Source organism: Dermatophagoides pteronyssinus, unplaced genomic scaffold (genome assembly GCF_027571235.1).
Source record: "Dermatophagoides pteronyssinus isolate colony J.1.1.1.1 unplaced genomic scaffold, Derpt_VIB-CSIC_2022.12 sq0007, whole genome shotgun sequence".
Classification (NCBI taxonomy): domain Eukaryota; kingdom Metazoa; phylum Arthropoda; class Arachnida; order Sarcoptiformes; family Pyroglyphidae; genus Dermatophagoides; species Dermatophagoides pteronyssinus.
The window spans coordinates 1,981,088-1,998,066 of record NW_027461531.1 but is presented as its reverse complement, the minus strand read 5'-3'; the positions used below and the strand labels follow the sequence as shown (position 1 = coordinate 1,998,066).

The window sequence follows — 16,979 nt, the reverse complement described above, 5'->3', positions numbered from 1 at the left end:
TTTTTGAAAAAATTCTGAAAATGAAAATTTCTAAAAATTAAGAATGCAATAACAATTGTTCAATGTGTGAATCTGATGTTTATATTTCGCTTTCTATCTATCTTTCGAAATTCTGTTTGTAAACACACTACATATACAAATTGAAAATGTTTAAAGTGGAGGATGACTATGTAAGCAATTGAAAAAAAATCGAATGATTTGAAATAAACAACCATTCCAAAAAAACAGCAATCAATATTATTGAATCGGCCAAATAGAAAAACTACTACTGCCACTAAAAATATAGACAAATGCTAATGCTGCCATCCGTTTTAATTTCATCGATTTGTTTAGATGACGATTTTTTCATTTCTGTTTCGTTAACACAAAAAAATGTTTTGTTGAATCTGGATAAATTTAAAGATAATGAACATTAAATGATAACTAACATATTAGTTAACTACATTCAAACAAAAAAAATATGCAGATGATAGCTAAATTTTAATTTCATTTTCATTTTTATCAGTTTAGTTAAATAGTCAAAATTTTAATTTTAATTTTTTTTTGTGTGTTTTGGGGGAAGCTTGTTTGAATATCTGAATGCCGTTCTTTTATATTTCCTTTATAGTTTTTTATGACATTTAGAAAAACAAAACTGTAAAAAACAAGCCCTTAGATATAACAAAATTTGTACGATTACAATTGTTCAATAAATCAACACATGTTTAATTTTGAATGATTACAACAAATTTCATCATCATCGATATTAGCATTATATTTTTGATGACAATAGTTATTTTTCTTATTGATTGATGAAAAAGTCAACAAATTTTTTTTTTAGTTTTTTGCTGTTTCCACGTATAACAAATCTTATCATTGAACGAGAGAAACAAAAATGTTGAAATTTTTCGATACCATACCTCAGGACCAAGTAAGAATTGTTCAAGTTTTTTATAACATGCAAAAAAAAATCTAATTTAATTAAAATTTATTTTAGGCCAAATTCCTCTGTTCACAGCTATTATCATTTATCTATGCATTTATATTTCGTCAAATTCTTTTTGTTCATCTTAATCGAAAACAATCGATTATAACAAAAAATTTCATATATTTTTCAATTATTATACCTGGTCTAGCATTTTCATGGCTTTGTTTTGGAGAGTAAGTAACAAAAAAAATTACTTATTTTTTGTAAATAAAATCATTTTTTTTTTTGTAATTTTCACAGCCAAATATATCATCTTATTTTATTAAGCTTAACCTGTTACATATTATTTTATATTTTCGATTATAAATGGATACATTTAGTGACATTTTTTCTTGCCATGACTTATCTATCAATCATTCATATCCATCGTCTTGCATACGGTAATTTTGCCGGTGCATATCATATGGATATTTCGGCGTAAGTTAATATTTCTGATTTTTAAAATTCAAAATAAAAAATGATTTCTCTCTTTTCAACATAGACCTCTCATGATTTTGGTACAAAAAATTACATTAATTGCTTTCTCATTACATGATGGTTGGCTAATTAATACAGCGAATCATCAAACAATTAATATTGAAAGGAAAAAATACTCAATACGACAAAAACCATCATTTCTACAATATTGTTCATATGTATTTGATTTTCAAACCATTCTTTGTGGTCCAATGATTTTCTATAATGATTATCATGACTATTTGGATGGAAATACAATCAAAAAATATGACCTTCATTGTTTCCCACCATTTGCGGTATGTTTCCTAACACAAAAAAAATAATTTTACGGTTTTGTTTATATCATTCAATTTGTTGTGATAATTAATGACAGAAAACTATTTGGAAAGCATTGTTGACATGTTCAATTTGTGCAATACTTACGATGAAATTTGTTCCACTTTTCCCAATTTCCTATTTACAAGGTTTGATATTCGATTAATTTTTGCCAATATTTGATTAATTTAATTATTTTTAAATTTGATTGCTATAGATGAAAAATTTTTACAAGAAAATTTGGCCTACAAAATTCTAATCATATATTTGGTGACAACCTTTGCACGAATCAAATATTACTTTGCATGGAAACTAGCTGAATCTGTTTGTAATGCTTCCGGTTTAGGATTCACCGGACTCACGGAAAATGATAATCAACCAGTGTATGATTTAGCCATAAATATTCGTATTTTTGATTTTGAAATGGCCTTATCACAACATGATGCAATTTCAGCATGGAATATATCAACTGTTAAATGGCTTCGTTCTGCCGTCCATTTTCGTGTTCCTAAACGTTATCGTGTTGTTGCTACATTTGCATTATCAGCCGTTTGGCATGGTTTTTATCCTGGTTATTATCTTACGTTTGCTACTGCCTGTTTATTTATGGCTGCATCCAAAACGATTCGAAAATGTATTCGATATCGTTTTGTTCATTCAAAACATTTACTAATTGGTTATCATTGTTTAACATGGTTAACCACACGTTTAATGATTGCCTATTTTGCATTCCCATTTATTCTACTCACTTTTAATGATTCGATTCTTATTTATCAATCCCTCTATTGGTTCGGTCATATACTAGCCATTTTGGCTTTGCTAATTGTGCCATTAATCTTGAAATCAGAATCAAAAAATCATGAAAAAGACATCGTGCCCATTCGAAAACCTGATGAATATCCCAAAGTTGATGATACAAAAAAAATAATCAACGGTTACTATCATAGAGAAAATAATGGTTTCAATCAATGACCATAAACATTTTGCAACATAATTGTGATAAATATCTAAAAAATAATCAAATATTTAAAAAATTGTAAATTATAATAAATTTTTTTTGGAAAATTAATTTTTATTCCTAACGATAGATGACACGGATGATAGCTTGTATATGATTTCCATCAGAGCGCAAGCGTTCAATCATCAATCACAATGTGCAAATGGAAAAAAAAAGAACGAGTTGTATGCTTGTATGTGTGGCTCGTGTGTGCTTCTGCGGTGTGTTTGTGTGTAATGTGTGGTGTCAGCAGCGGTTTTAATGTTGGCTTACTCCATTGATAATCCGGCAAACTGTTTCATTAATTGTTGTGGTTTAAAATTTGATTCAATCTTCATTCTCATTAATATTTGCATTAATTATTGTAGATCATCATCAATTATTACCGCTAACAATTAATGGTAACTGATTGTATTTTTTTTGAATTAGAAATTTATGACGATTTTAATTGATTATTATAATAGACACCGTGATCATCAATCAATCGTAAATAATTTTGACCAGAACGTGGTGATTTAAAAGTCTGGATCGATTATTAATTGGTTAGCATTTGTTCATTATCGATAAATGTTTCTCTATTGATTGTTATCGATTTGTTTCGCAAGTCTTGATGTATGTATAATGAAGATGAACCACATGTTTGATTTTTTACACTAATAAATGTGTAAAAAGTTTTTCCATGTTCTTATGTAAATCAATAATTTCCATCCATTATCACCCAAAATATTGCTTCTATTGCTGACATTGATACAATAAATAGGTTTAATTGGAGAAAGAAATATAAGAGTCAATTTTAAATAAATAGATTACTAACTTTGTAACTCATACTTCTATACACCAAAAAACAAATGCTTTAGAAAATAGTAACTTTTAGTCGTAATAAAAAAAGAAAGGGAAGCAAACCAGTATGTCAAGCTTTTTTATTTTATTTGGAATTCAAATTAATTTTTACTTGATTTTTTCTCAGAATTGAAAGTGAAAATCCGTCCATCCATAATAATACAACTTTTGATTTTATGTTGGCGATAATTTTTCCCCATACTCATTGATTGAACTCGTTCGCCTTATGTCATCATTTCCGTTTTCTTCGATCTATTTCATTGGCCAACTCAGAAAAATATTTATAATACAACAGAAAAAAGAACGACAACATCTGACAAAATGACAACCATACTACCCACCGAACTAATATCGAACAAAAAGCTTCTGGTTCTCAATATTGGTGATATAGTTGAATGTAGAACATGTTTTGAAGAGATTTTTACCGGTGAAGTGATGGCATTCGATTATGAAAATCAGAATAAAATCCTGGTTTTGAGTAAGTTATTGAAAAATTTCGAAGCAATACTTTTGTTTATTATCATTTTTTTCTTGATATAAAAATAGAAATTCCATCAACATCATCATCATCCACTTGTAACATTACCTGTGTTAATCTGGAATTTTGTAGCAACGTTCATGTGGTTCAAGAAATGCCCGAATCTACATCGAATACACATATAAATCTTCCAGATATAAATACGAATAAGGTTGATTTTGTCATTTTTTTCATCATTTCATTGAATTTAATTGATATTCATTTTTATTATAGCTTGAAGAAAGAGTTAATGTTGCTGTGAAAGAACGTAATAATCTGATTGAAGCTTATAAATCTGGTGTTAGTTCTGATGGTATATCATTGTATTTGTCGTTGATAAAAACAATGTAAGTTTTCGTTGACCATTGAAAAAAACAAATTTAATAACCAAAGGAAATTTTTTAGCGGCGGTTCGGTTACATTAGAATCCTTTCATAACAATAAAGAACATTGTATAGTGATTAAAAAGAACACAAAAATAACGCCACCATTCAGTGCCGATTGTGTACAAGCAGTTGTACTTCCTAATAAAACGGCTGGTCCGATGGCTTCTGAAGCGGTTAAATATGCTCGACAATTGGTAATTTGATACAGATCCTTTAATTCGTAAAGTTAATTAATCAATTTATTTATTAGGTTGAAAAATTTTGGCGTGATCAAAATAAAGACCCATATACGTTAGCCAGTTGTGGTCCATCATCCACACAGTTCAATGTTAAAAATCAGAATAATAATGACACCACAACAACATCGAACAATAACAATTTGAATAATAGTAGAAATAATAGTAATAATTCATCGAAAGAATCATCACCACATTCGACGATGGCAACATTATCATCTCCAACAACATCATTATCATCACAGAGTGGTTCACGATCATCACCAGTTCCACCAACAACAACAGCAGTAACAGCACAGACATCGACCATAAACAATATGATTTCAACGACGAAGACGTTGATCAATAATTTGACTTCATCAATCGGAAATGTCCAAACACCACAGAATTCAACTACGACTTCATCGTCGTTATCATCTTCAACATCGTCTTCGTCGTCGTCGGCAGCATCGTCTACATCAAATTCAGCGACTATGACAGCAGCCGCTGCTGTCTCATCGAAACAAAATCAGAAAACAACGGCAAATTCCCGTTATTAGATAAGAATTAATTATTGAGTTTTTCCCAATTTTTTAAAAATGAAATGAATTAAAAATACAACATAGAACATTGTCACCAACCGATTTATTGCAATTAATCCTTTTCTTTCTTTTTCTTAGTATAATGGAAAATTTTTTTTATTCACATCCCCCAATACACACACACAAACAGAAGACACACACGAAAGATGTAGAGTTTTGATTTTTGAATATTATTATCTAAAAAAAACACTTTCACATTATAAAATCATGAAATACATAAGCACACAACAATAAAAAACAAAAATTTTGGCTATTTTTATTTCCGATTGAGAAAGGAAAAAAAAATCAATTTTTCATATATGGAACAAATAAATTCAATGTTATTTTCATTTAAAAAGAAATTTACCACTGATCAATACAGTATAGGACAACGATACAAATATTTGTTTGTATCATATATATTTGGGAAAATAATGTCAAATGTTGAATTTGTCGATATCTTCGTATCGGTGTTTGGACAATTTGAAAAATTCAAATCGGTTATAACATGTGATTAATTCATCATATTAATTTCCTATTTTTGATTCAATGATTATTCAGATATTTTTTTGTTCATCGATTTCGAAACCATAACCAACTTGTTGACTTTTTCAAAAATTGTCTTATCAGGTTTTATTAATATTTTCGTACGATTTTCAACAATTCATTGCAGTGATGCCAATCGAAAGGGGTCATCATCATTATTTCTTGTATACAAATTTTTATTTATTTTTTATTCTCGATTTCCATTTATATGTCCAATATCACTCATGTAAATGGTGACACTACGTTGACGATTACTGACACGTTGAAATGATCGTGTGAGAAGATTGCGAATCTAATTTTTTTTTTGAAAATAATGAAAAATGATCAATTTTATTTACAAGGAAGAAAAATAAATTATATCATACTTCGCTATTGGCAAAACAAAAGATGATCGAAACCATCAATCCTTGTAGACCATCAAAACTAAGTGATAAATAGTGATAAGTTTCGGAAAGCCAACAATTTCTGTCAATGATTTTTTTGTTTGTTTGTTTGATTGAATAAAAAAAACATAAACAAAGATAACAAAATATTAGAATAACAAAGAAAATGAAAGAAAAAATATTAAAATTATCATACTCAATTTTTGGTCGATATACAATGAATAGATAATGAAGGCCATATAATGGTAATAATAATACAGCAGCACGAAGTGATACTAGAAATGATTGCCTATTAAATAATGTTGATGATGTACGATTATATCTCGATATGGATGATGATGATGGTAGTTGTTGTTGTTGTTGCGTTGATGATATGGTCGAATGTATCGATGATTTACGATGATGATACCATCGTTGTAACTTTGTTGTACAAGAATCATTATTATTATTTTCATCATCAACAGCATCATTTTCGTTGTTGTTGTTGTTGTTATTCGTAATATTTTCCAATGTCGATGTCGGTGATGATGATGAATGATGATTAAAGCAAGCCGATGAAGTATCAATTTTATTATTCAGATTATTATTATTATTAATGTTATCATTATTATGGACAACACTACGACGTAACGATGAAGACGATGGTGGTGGTGATGATGTTGCAATCATAATTGAGGTAGCGGCTGCTTTGATACAAAGTACCCGTAATAACCAGATCAGAAAGAAACAATTTATCTAAAGGGAAATTTTTTCCAAATATTTACCAAAAAAAAAAATCAAATGAAAAAAGAAAAAGAAAACAGAAATCTTAGAATCTTTGTTGTTGTTTTCATTGTAATTCGATTTATATGGATAAGATTTTCTATGATTGAATTGTAAATAATGTAATTTTTTCCATTTTTTTCTTCTTCATTCTCCGTAATCAGCAGTTGGTCTCTGAATATATTTCTATACAGAATTGTTTCTAATTTCTAACACACGTACGAAAATAAAATCAATGATTTTCAAAATATATGTTATCAGTTTGAACAAATATAAACAAATCAAATTGTTTTCGTTTTTATTTGAATATTTGTTTCGGAAATTCAATCAGAAATGAGAAAAAAAATAGAATAAATTGAAATTCAATAATTCGTGATGACAATGAAAATCAATTTGGCAATTCATTTGAAAATATTCAACAAATCACAAAAAAAACAAATTTCTTTTCCTCAAAAAATTGAATTATTTTCAAAGAAATTGTTGATGCTGTAATTTGGAGAGTCGAATAAGAAAAATTTCTCAAGTGGATCTTCTAATCATCATCTTGAATAAATAGTATCATGATGAGTGATGTATTTATAAACATCGGCAAAAAAATAAACACCAACAGAGAAAAAAAGATGCATAGTACTCTAGGTTGTGTATGTGGGTAAAGGGGAAAAAATTTTATTTTTATTTTGTTTATCCTTTTTCATGATAACTTATTCAGCAAAAAAAAATTCTAAAACTAGTAGACGTTTGGAATATGTTTTGTGTTACGGAAATCGCTGTCATCGTTGATGTTGTAATAATGATAGCATGCCGTTTTTGCTTGTCATTGAAGCTAGCAAGAGAATCATCAAAAAAAAATTCGTGTAAAAACAAATTTTTTTTCCTACTGACAGATTTATCGAGTTGATTTATTGATCTCTCTCTCTCTCTCTCTCTCTCGCTCTCTCTTGTTTTTTTCAAAAGTTGTTTAGTTGTATAATATCCAAAACACATAAATGAAACAAAAAAAAAGAAAGAAAAAGATTCTATTCTTATTTTGATTTTCTTTTCATTGGATCAGCTATAAATGCTGACATTTGCTATGCCTTTTTTTTGTTGTTTATGTTTTGATTGAAGAATCAAAATAAGTGCAACAGCAAAATTAAATTCTTGGTCAAAAACAAATATATTTTTATTTTTCGGTTTGTTTGTGCGTAATTACTTACAATTAAAACTGCTAAATTTGGCCCATTGATTATCCATTCATGCCATGGTTGATTGGATGGTGTTAGCCAACAATCATCAACTTTTGCCATTGAAATATCTTCTTCCAATGAAAATGAATATGAATGAACTAAAGATTCATCATCATAATTATCATTATCATCGTTATTGTTATTATTATTATTAACAGTTTCTGGATAAGTCATTTCTTCATAATCCAGAATTGAAATAAAGCTTTCAGGCAATATATTTGCATCATGATGACCTAATAATAGATAACGAATTAATGTTGATTGATCCAAATATCGATGATGGCTATGTACAGATGGATATATTAGCTGTGGATTATTCCAATGTGAATCTTGAATATTTAATTCTCGTATAAGATTCTGTCGAATTTCATCATCAAATGATAATAATACCGTAATTAATTGTTCCTGTTGATAACGACTAATTTTTGGATAATCTTCCCAGAATTTCGATGATGATGACGATGTTGTTGGAAATGAATCAATATTATCATTGAATAAAGCAAAATTATTTGTGGCATTATTCAATATTATTTGTTGTGATTGTTTTGCCGCAAGATTAAGTTGTTGTGATTGTTCTGGAGAAAAACTGATTTGCTGTAAAAAAAATTCTCTAGCAAAAATATAAGATGTTGTCGTTATGAATGGTAGACTATAGGCTAGTATAATTAAAGGACGTAATGATGGCTGTACAAAAGCATGTTTGATTAATTGATGTAGATAAACTGCTTCATTGAACATCCATAAATAATTGGTTGAACGAAAATAACGTTGTAATATCGATAATATCATACAAAATGATGGTATATTACGATGATATGATGCGTAAATAATTCCATCATTATTATTATTATTATTATCATTATTAACAGATATCGATTGCAACGTTTCAATCGTTTTAGTTGTTTTTTCCGTTTCCATTATTATTGTTGTATTATTTTCAGTGGCAAGTGTTGAAAGATCAACATCCGATTCGATGGCAGATTGTAAACCACTAAGCAGATGCCATTTAAGTAATGCTGAAATGATTGCATGAAATAGTAATGATGTGAATAAATGTTTATGTAAACGTATACGAGATATTGATGAGACTTGTCTGTGTTTTTTTGTTTAATTTTTTGTTGTTGTTGTTTTTTTGTACACGTTATTTCATAAGATAAAATCAAAAATTTTCATTCAAAATTGATGGTAATTTGATATAGAAACAAAATTCCATGAACATCAAGAAATTCTAGGAAAACAATGCAAAACTTACTTGTAATGACTGAAAATAAATAATGCAGGAACTAGAGCACACATAGATATGATATTGGTAATTAATGAATATCTTATCCGTCCTGCATAGATCTATCATTGAAATGAAAAAGTTAATAATAGTAATGGATTGGGAAATTATATAAATAATACTTACATCATCACGTGCACACATTGTATAGTTACTCCATTCATGATGATCATCATTCACATACCAATGGCCATTTTTGTCACAAAATTTTGTCACATAACCACGACATGGTGGAGAATGTTGGTCCCAATAGATATGTTTTGGACATGGACGTTCTAATTGCTGTGATGGTTGTGCATATTCATTCCAACAAAGCCAACCATCCCATGTTGGTGGACATTCATTTTGATGTAAACTATTATGATCGATTGTATCAGATGATGATGATTTTGTTGATTGATCATCATTAATAATATTCGTTAAATTTTTTATATTAAATTCATGATGATATTTATGATAATAATCAATACAACATAATATTGCATCATGACAACATTGTTGCCATTTTAATATCATCGAAATTGATCGAAATGTTTCGGCTAATTTTTTTGTTTCATTCGATGCTAATGTTATATTATAATAAGGATGTACTAACTGACCGAAATATTTGTAACTTTATTTACATAGAGAAGAAAAAGGAATTATAATTAATACAACAGAATAAAAGAAAATAACATTAATTAATGATCAATATTTAAAATTTTAGGATGTATTAAATAGAATATGTGAGTGCTTGTGAATTTTATTTTTACCTAAATTTAGCACCAGTTTTGAATACATTTTCGGGCATATAATGATAACAACGAGCACATGTATCCAAACGATATATATCGAATGTTAATTCAATACCCCATTCTGTACGACATGGTATGCGTATACGATCGATGATTAATCGAATCAATTGCATCATATCTATTGTATTGATGTCGATATTCTATGAATAATGATAATAATTTGACAATATATTAATTAAATTGGAAAACAATAGTAGAAAAAAATAAAAGAATTACCATTCAAAAATATAAAGAACACAAACAAAAACATTATTACATGTAAATGAACATTTCTGTTAACAACATTTTTATAAGCAGATTAATTTGAAAAATATTAATACTGTACATGAAAACAAGAGAATTGACGTAACGCTGTCTTATCAGAAAAAATAGCCAGAACACTGAAGTAACTTCAGTGAACAGTTTCACTACATGAAATCTTGAAAAAGTTATAAGATCAATGAATATTCATGAAAAAATAAAAGTTTTTTTTGGAAAAAAAAGTTCTTGGCCATATTTTTGATTGAGCAACATTGTTCATAAAAAAATGATTCATAGTTGTTGATAGAAACAGATAAAACAAAGATCAAATTACATTTTTTGTTTTGTTTTGTTTATTTTGAATCATAAAAGCTTATATAATACGAATGCCTACAGCAAAGTATTTAGGAATTATTATTAAAAACCAAACTGATGTTAAAAAAAGGAACAAAGGTGAAATTCTGTCAAGAAATTCCACATTCTTGTTTTGTTATGGAGACAGATTTTTTTTTCAATTTTTCCATTCAAAAAAATGTAATAACAACGAACAAAAGTTTTTCTCTGAGAACTGCAAAGCAAGTATTTTTAAAATAAAAAAAAACGAACAAATAATGACAGATGCAGATACATTGAATGATTATGAACAAAATGGAAAAAATTTTAGGTCTGTCTATGTGCATCGTAATTCGTCCGTCAAAAAAAGAGGTCTTAGAATATTCTCGCAAGCAATTCATTTTTTTCATTGACTTTTAAAAACTATAGTTAAGATTATGGAAGAAAAAAAACTAATAAAAAATTTTCCGTTCAAAAATTCGAAGATATAAAATATATAAAAAAAAGTTCAATTAAACAAAAAATGTGAAAAAAGAACCATTGTTTTATTGGATAGGTAAAAGATTGTAAATTTCCCTTTTTATTCACCCCGATCATTATAATGATATATTTCTGCCAAATTCAATGCCACAAACACACACCCACACACAAATACATGCAAACATCATAACAATCATAAAGAGAATCATATATGATGATTGAGCAATAAGAATAAATTTTCGATTCTATTAACGACAAATATTTATTAAAAATATTCGTTATCTGCTCGATTGTTTTTATTCATTATTTTTCATGTCCACCACCACCACCATCACCAATTTCATATATAGACAAAGGGCGTCACAACACACACACACACATAATTTTTCAATTTATTCATGGTTTTTTTTTCATATGGCAAAGAATTTCTCATCATCATTATTTTATTTATATGAAAAAATAGTGATGATAATATAATACGACATAATGGATTACAATAAAATAAAAACCAGGCTTAAAGTTAACCGAAAGCTGCCAAAAAAAGGCCCAATTACATATCAACTATTCAAACAAACAAGCAAATATATTTGCGAAAGGCAATAAACTTGTATGAATGCCATCAACATAAAAATAAAATATATTCTACAAACACACACACACACACATGAAAAAAAATTATTCAAAGAAGGTGAAAGAATATTCGAATTAGGTAATTGAAATATACAATCCCAAAAGGAAAAAAATGGAAAAAAATTTTGATACGACCCAGATAGAGCAAATTTTACTATTAGTTATTATCAATATAAAAATAGACTAACATCAATAAAAAAAAAGTTTCCATTTTCATCATCATTTCAATTCAACGTTCATTTAAAATTGTCAAAATAAAATAAAGAATCGGAAAGGGTTGAATGAATTTCAATTTTTTTATTTTCATTATCATCATGAAAATTTTAAACATACACCAATTTTAGCGATTGATTTTGATGTGAAAATAAGAGAAAAAAAATAAAAAATATTTCATAAAAGTAATGGAATTTTTTTCAATGAAAAAGATTGATTTTTTCCATTTTGATATGATATAAAAAATAATAAAAAATAGATAAACAACGATAAAAAAGTGAAAATGAAAAAAAAGTTTTTAATTTTGAAAAGATCCTAAACTTGAACCCATCCTTTTTTTGTCTATCATTTTCATTGGAAAAATTTGGCAAAAAAAAATTTCAAAGTCAATGTAATCAATTAATTTGTGTTAATCAAGGATAATGAGATTTTGTCAAATAGAATTGATAAAAAAAAACATAAATTCAACATCCTTGTTTGTGATCAATGGATATCATAGTCGATGATGATGATGATGATTACGAATAAATCACACAAAAAACGGAAAGGAATTTCGTTTTACGAAGATGAAAAAAGAATAAGAAACGTTTTTTTGAGAATGATATATTTCTGATGCACATCATCCTCATCATGGACTTTATTGTAAGCAACAACAATAAAAAAAATTCACCAGAATTTTTTCATTTGTTTTATCCTTCTATTTTTTTCATTCATACCATAATCATGTTGATATGGATGATGATGAAAAGAAGAGATAAACAAGAAAATAAGTGGAATAACAACGGAAATAAAACATACACAGAAGAATTAAAAAAAAATAGAATCTTTGATTTGAAACTTGCCACTCACGTACAAGACTAAATACTATAGCTGAAAGGCACAATTTCCTTTCAAATCAAATCATTCTCATCATCATCATTATGGTGAAAAAAAACATGTAAAAACAAATTTATAGCCATAATAGAATATGAAAAGTCAAACATTCATCACCGTTGGGATGAGAATAAATAATCCAAAATGCTAAAAAACAGAATAATTTGGAATAACGAATAATCATGATAATGACGAAGTAATCAACAACAACAAAAATCAAGGAAATTGAAGGGAATTTAAATTTTTAAAATTTTCAACAAGTAAATAGTTTGAATATTCAAATTAGGAAATCAATGATGCTTGCAAATTGATAATGGGATAAACAACATACCGAATTTGATTGATGTTGTTTTTGTCCGCTATAGTCATAATTCTCATTGACATCATTGATATCAATTGAATCATCGTCGAGCTGTCGCTTTTCCTGATGATGCTTTAATACTTCTGGTTTTATAGTTGTTCTTATTGATTTTTGTTTATCTTTTTTCAGAATGTTTGATTCTGTTTTGATGGTCATTGAATTGTTATTATCGATAATTGATGATATTAACACCCGTTGATTTTGTTGTTGACCATAATGATTCGTTGATTTATTGTTTACAGTTGATTGATCACAGTGAATGGATGGAAAAAAATTCACTTTAGATATTAACAATGATGATCGATCAATATACTGTAAATCATATATAGCCAAAATGATTATCATAATAATTGTTAAAATAATTGTAGAAATAATTTTCCTTTTTTTAGCTCTTGAAATCAATATCCTCGACGATGACATGATTATATTATTTTCAATCTGATATAGGAAAAATTACTTTGTTTTCTATTATTTTATGTTAATGATGATTTGTTGATTCATTTAGTTGATTTTGATGATGGCTATTAATCTAATTAAATGAATAATGTTGTAAATTGGAAAGAAACGAAAAAAAACATTTTTATTGGTCAAAATTATTTCTGATGAATTATATTGAATTATTTATGTAATCAGAAAAAAGAAAAAGAATCAAATTCATGTTGATAAAAGTTGAATGGAAAAATCCGGATTAATAAGTTTACAAAGTTCACACAAACATTAAAGAATATATTTTTCATATTTCTTCTCGAATGTTAATAATGTTTCACACTGACACTTGTCTATTTATTGCACAAAAAAATATTCTATCATTACGATTCATTCATTCATCCATGTTCGAACATCATTCATGATGCGCAAATGATTCGTTGAGGGTGAGAAATGAAAAAAATAAAAAAATGAAAATTTTTGCAATCATTTTTTTTCGGTAGGAATTTTTTTTTGTTGAACAAATCTAATGGAAAAAAATTGTTTCGATGTTAGAATGTATCATAAGACGATGGCAACACTATGACGATAAACTTTTCTTTCAATGTTGTTGTTGTTGGATTTTAATTCCGATGTCGTATATTTTGAATTTCACTTTCTTTCTCGTAATTTATTCATCTTTTTTCTATTATATGTTTTTTTTATTCTATTCACCATGATCAATGAGAAGTAATTTTTATCTATTCATAAAATTTGACTACAAACAAATAAACAACAACAACAAAAACATGGATAAAACAGCAAAATTAAAAAAAGTTCACGAACAAAACTTATCATTCACTTCAATTCTTTTTTTTTCAAAAAGGCTATAAATTTTCTAAATTTCTCATCATTTATTGAGATCAAAAAAAAGAAGAAATGTTCCAAAGAAATTCGTATCACAATTGAAATAAATCTAAAATAGATGAATGGATCAAGATAAACAAAAAAAAAGAACAAAAATAATAGAATTTTCATCGTTGTCTGGAATTGTCGAAAAGTTTTACATAAATTATTTTTCAAAAACAAATTGAATAAGCCAAAACACACAGCATGAAAACGACAACAACAAAAAAACCGTTTGAAAATAATGGTAATGTTTTAAGAAAAAAAAAATCATCTTGAATCACTTGAATATATTCTGTATGAGAAATTCTTTTCCAACGAAAAACAAAAAATGATTTAATTTTGAAACCTTATTGTCTTCACCAGTTCATTTTAAACAAACAAAAAAAAATTGAGATTTTTTAAATTTTTTAGTTTTTAATTTTTTTTCCACAAAAACATCAATTCAAACACCCACACTCAGTGAATGGCTATAATACTATGAACATTTCAAATCAAATAATGTGAATAATAATAATGATAATGTTGTTGTTGTTGTTGTAAAGAAATATTTTGGGTAAGAATGAAATCTTTTACGCATATTCTATGATGATTATATGATGATTATGGTGATGTTGGAATCAATGCTTGATAATGTTCACTGTTCACAGTGTTTTGGTTTGTCTTATGCTTCAATATTATTACGTTATTTAGCTATAGTTATCATTCTTATACTCACCATAATCGTATTGGCAATAGAATTCAGGCGTCATATATGTTATTCTTGATATATTTTTGGTGTAACGAAACGGTTGGTTATATTTCGCTTATAACTATTTTGCAAAGGTTTGAAAAAAAATTCTACATCTTTTGATTCGTTGAAATCTTAATATGGCGCGAATAGGAGAAAAACAGAACATTTTTATTCAATGATTTCTTATTTTGATTCGATTACTTTTTTTTTGTTTATTGTCCATTGTACAATAATTGTGTCGCCTGTGTAAATCTTGTTTCATCGAATTGATTGATTGATTGTTTGTTTGTTTGTTTCACACTTTTCGTTAGATTCAAAACGAGTGAAATTTCTTTAGAAATTCTTGATTGTATTTATTTCTAGGAAAACCTTAAAAATGGATTTTCTTATGAAAGAAAAAAGAATTTACAGAATCATAAATGGTTGATACCATTCAAATGCTTATAACATGCCCATTATTATTGTCTTATTGAAAAGGAAAAAATTTTATGAACAAATCATTGAATTTTACAATTGTATTCGCCAACCATGAATTGAGATCAATCGAAACGTAATTTTACAAAACTTAAAAAGGGTCGATTATGTTCATATCGTTTTCATTATGAGAAGAACCAATGAAAAATTATTGCTCAAGCGAAAAAACAAAATTATTGCCATATATAAACAAAGTAATATAACCATAATCGATAACATTGACCGAACTGAAAATTTTTATGTTGTAGAAAATCATTATTGATAATGTTATTTTGTTTCATTTTGAATTAATTTTATCTATTTTGACCACCAATAAACAAGGCAAACAAAACGAATTGTAAATCTTTCGAGTCATTTGCTGTGGTTTTTGTTTCTTTTTTGTTGTAGATCTTATTATTATTTTTTTGGGAAACAAGAACAAACAACAACTAACAACAGCTAACCGAACAAAGAAATGAAGATTAACCGGAATAATAATTAGAAATATAATTTAATCAAATTGTATCTGTATCTATTTTCAATATATTGCAATGTTAATTCTATATCAGTAACAAAGAATAATTAAAATTGTTTTCAATCGAAATTAGGTTTAAAGGTTTTCACGAATGTTTCAAATTCAAATCACATATTCGTTATATCAACTTAACAACAACAAACAAAAAGCTAAATTAAACAGATTCGACATCAATTTGTTTCACTGAATTGAATAATGACAAGAAAAAAAGAATTATTAATGAATAAAGCAGAATTGAAAGGTCAATAAAAGAAAAATCAAATGTGTCTTTTGTAGAATGTTTCTTTTATTTCAAATCGATGAAAACTTGATTTTTTTCGTGAAAAAAAACATTTTCAAATCGAAATCTAAAATATAAATATATTTTTAACGCGATAAGATTGCTCAAATTTAATCTGATTATTTTTTCTTTGTATATAAGTTTGTGTTTGTGAGTAAGTGAGTGATGATTGAAAATACGCAATTCTTGGAAATCCATCCAAATTATTCAATAATGTTATTTTCCATTTGTTTTTAGTTTTAATTCTAAAAACAAAAATTTGAGATAAAA

The 16,979-nt window shown here is 27.2% G+C and overlaps 3 protein-coding genes across 5 annotated transcripts; 2 read left to right on the top strand and 1 right to left on the bottom strand.

Moving 5' to 3' along the window:
• Positions 1-39: 39 nt before the first annotated feature.
• On the top strand, positions 40-2,807 carry LOC113790150 (lysophospholipid acyltransferase 6-like). Its single transcript, XM_027339775.2, has 7 exons — positions 40-170; positions 821-910; positions 977-1,140; positions 1,208-1,384; positions 1,449-1,719; positions 1,797-1,887; positions 1,956-2,807. The coding sequence occupies exons 2-7, from the start codon at positions 875-877 to the stop codon at positions 2,708-2,710; spliced, it is 1,494 nt and encodes a 497-aa protein (XP_027195576.2). The 5' UTR covers positions 40-170; positions 821-874; the 3' UTR covers positions 2,711-2,807.
• A 145-nt stretch (positions 2,808-2,952) lies between these two features.
• On the top strand, positions 2,953-5,554 carry LOC113790151 (uncharacterized). Of its 3 annotated transcripts, none has more exons than XM_027339778.2 (7): positions 2,953-3,136; positions 3,200-3,277; positions 3,703-4,053; positions 4,122-4,264; positions 4,327-4,439; positions 4,498-4,672; positions 4,729-5,554. In XM_027339778.2, exons 3-7 carry the CDS (start codon positions 3,897-3,899, stop codon positions 5,251-5,253), a joined length of 1,113 nt encoding a protein of 370 aa, XP_027195579.1. In that variant the 5' UTR covers positions 2,953-3,136; positions 3,200-3,277; positions 3,703-3,896; the 3' UTR covers positions 5,254-5,554. The 3 variants fall into 3 exon arrangements, with proteins under 3 accessions (XP_027195579.1, XP_027195577.1, XP_027195578.1); XM_027339776.2 differs by having other exon boundaries at positions 3,200-3,347; XM_027339777.2 differs by lacking the exons at positions 2,953-3,136; positions 3,200-3,277 and adding an exon at positions 3,500-3,640.
• Positions 5,527-15,176, bottom strand: LOC113790147 (uncharacterized). The gene is made up of 8 exons (XM_027339773.2): positions 13,368-15,176; positions 10,226-10,407; positions 9,600-10,086; positions 9,444-9,535; positions 8,162-9,284; positions 6,400-6,938; positions 6,186-6,285; positions 5,527-6,112 (listed from the first exon to the last, which is right to left on the bottom strand). Exons 1-8 carry the CDS (start codon positions 13,815-13,817, stop codon positions 6,008-6,010), a joined length of 3,078 nt encoding a protein of 1,025 aa, XP_027195574.2. The 5' UTR covers positions 13,818-15,176; the 3' UTR covers positions 5,527-6,007.
• Between the last annotated feature and the right edge of the window lie 1,803 nt (positions 15,177-16,979).

Bases quoted from the DNA above. Each gene is read 5' to 3' on its own strand.
- LOC113790150 (XM_027339775.2), top strand. From the start codon at position 875: ATGTTGAAATTTTTCGATACCATACCTCAGGACCAA. The intron at 911-976 runs GTAAGAATTGTT...AATTTATTTTAG, and splicing joins ATACCATACCTCAGGACCAA to GCCAAATTCCTCTGTTCACA. The intron at 1,141-1,207 runs GTAAGTAACAAA...TAATTTTCACAG, and splicing joins TCATGGCTTTGTTTTGGAGA to CCAAATATATCATCTTATTT.
- LOC113790151 (XM_027339778.2), top strand. From the start codon at position 3,897: ATGACAACCATACTACCCACCGAACTAATATCGAACAAAAAGCTTCTG. The intron at 4,265-4,326 runs GTTGATTTTGTC...TTTTTATTATAG, and splicing joins CAGATATAAATACGAATAAG to CTTGAAGAAAGAGTTAATGT. The intron at 4,440-4,497 runs GTAAGTTTTCGT...GAAATTTTTTAG, and splicing joins TTGTCGTTGATAAAAACAAT to CGGCGGTTCGGTTACATTAG.
- LOC113790147 (XM_027339773.2), bottom strand. From the start codon at position 13,817: ATGTCATCGTCGAGGATATTGATTTCAAGAGCTAAAAAAAGGAAAATT. The intron at 10,408-13,367 runs GTATGTTGTTTA...CATTATTCATAG, and splicing joins AACAACATCAATCAAATTCG to AATATCGACATCAATACAAT. The intron at 9,536-9,599 runs GTAAGTATTATT...TTTCAATGATAG, and splicing joins CAATGTGTGCACGTGATGAT to ATCTATGCAGGACGGATAAG.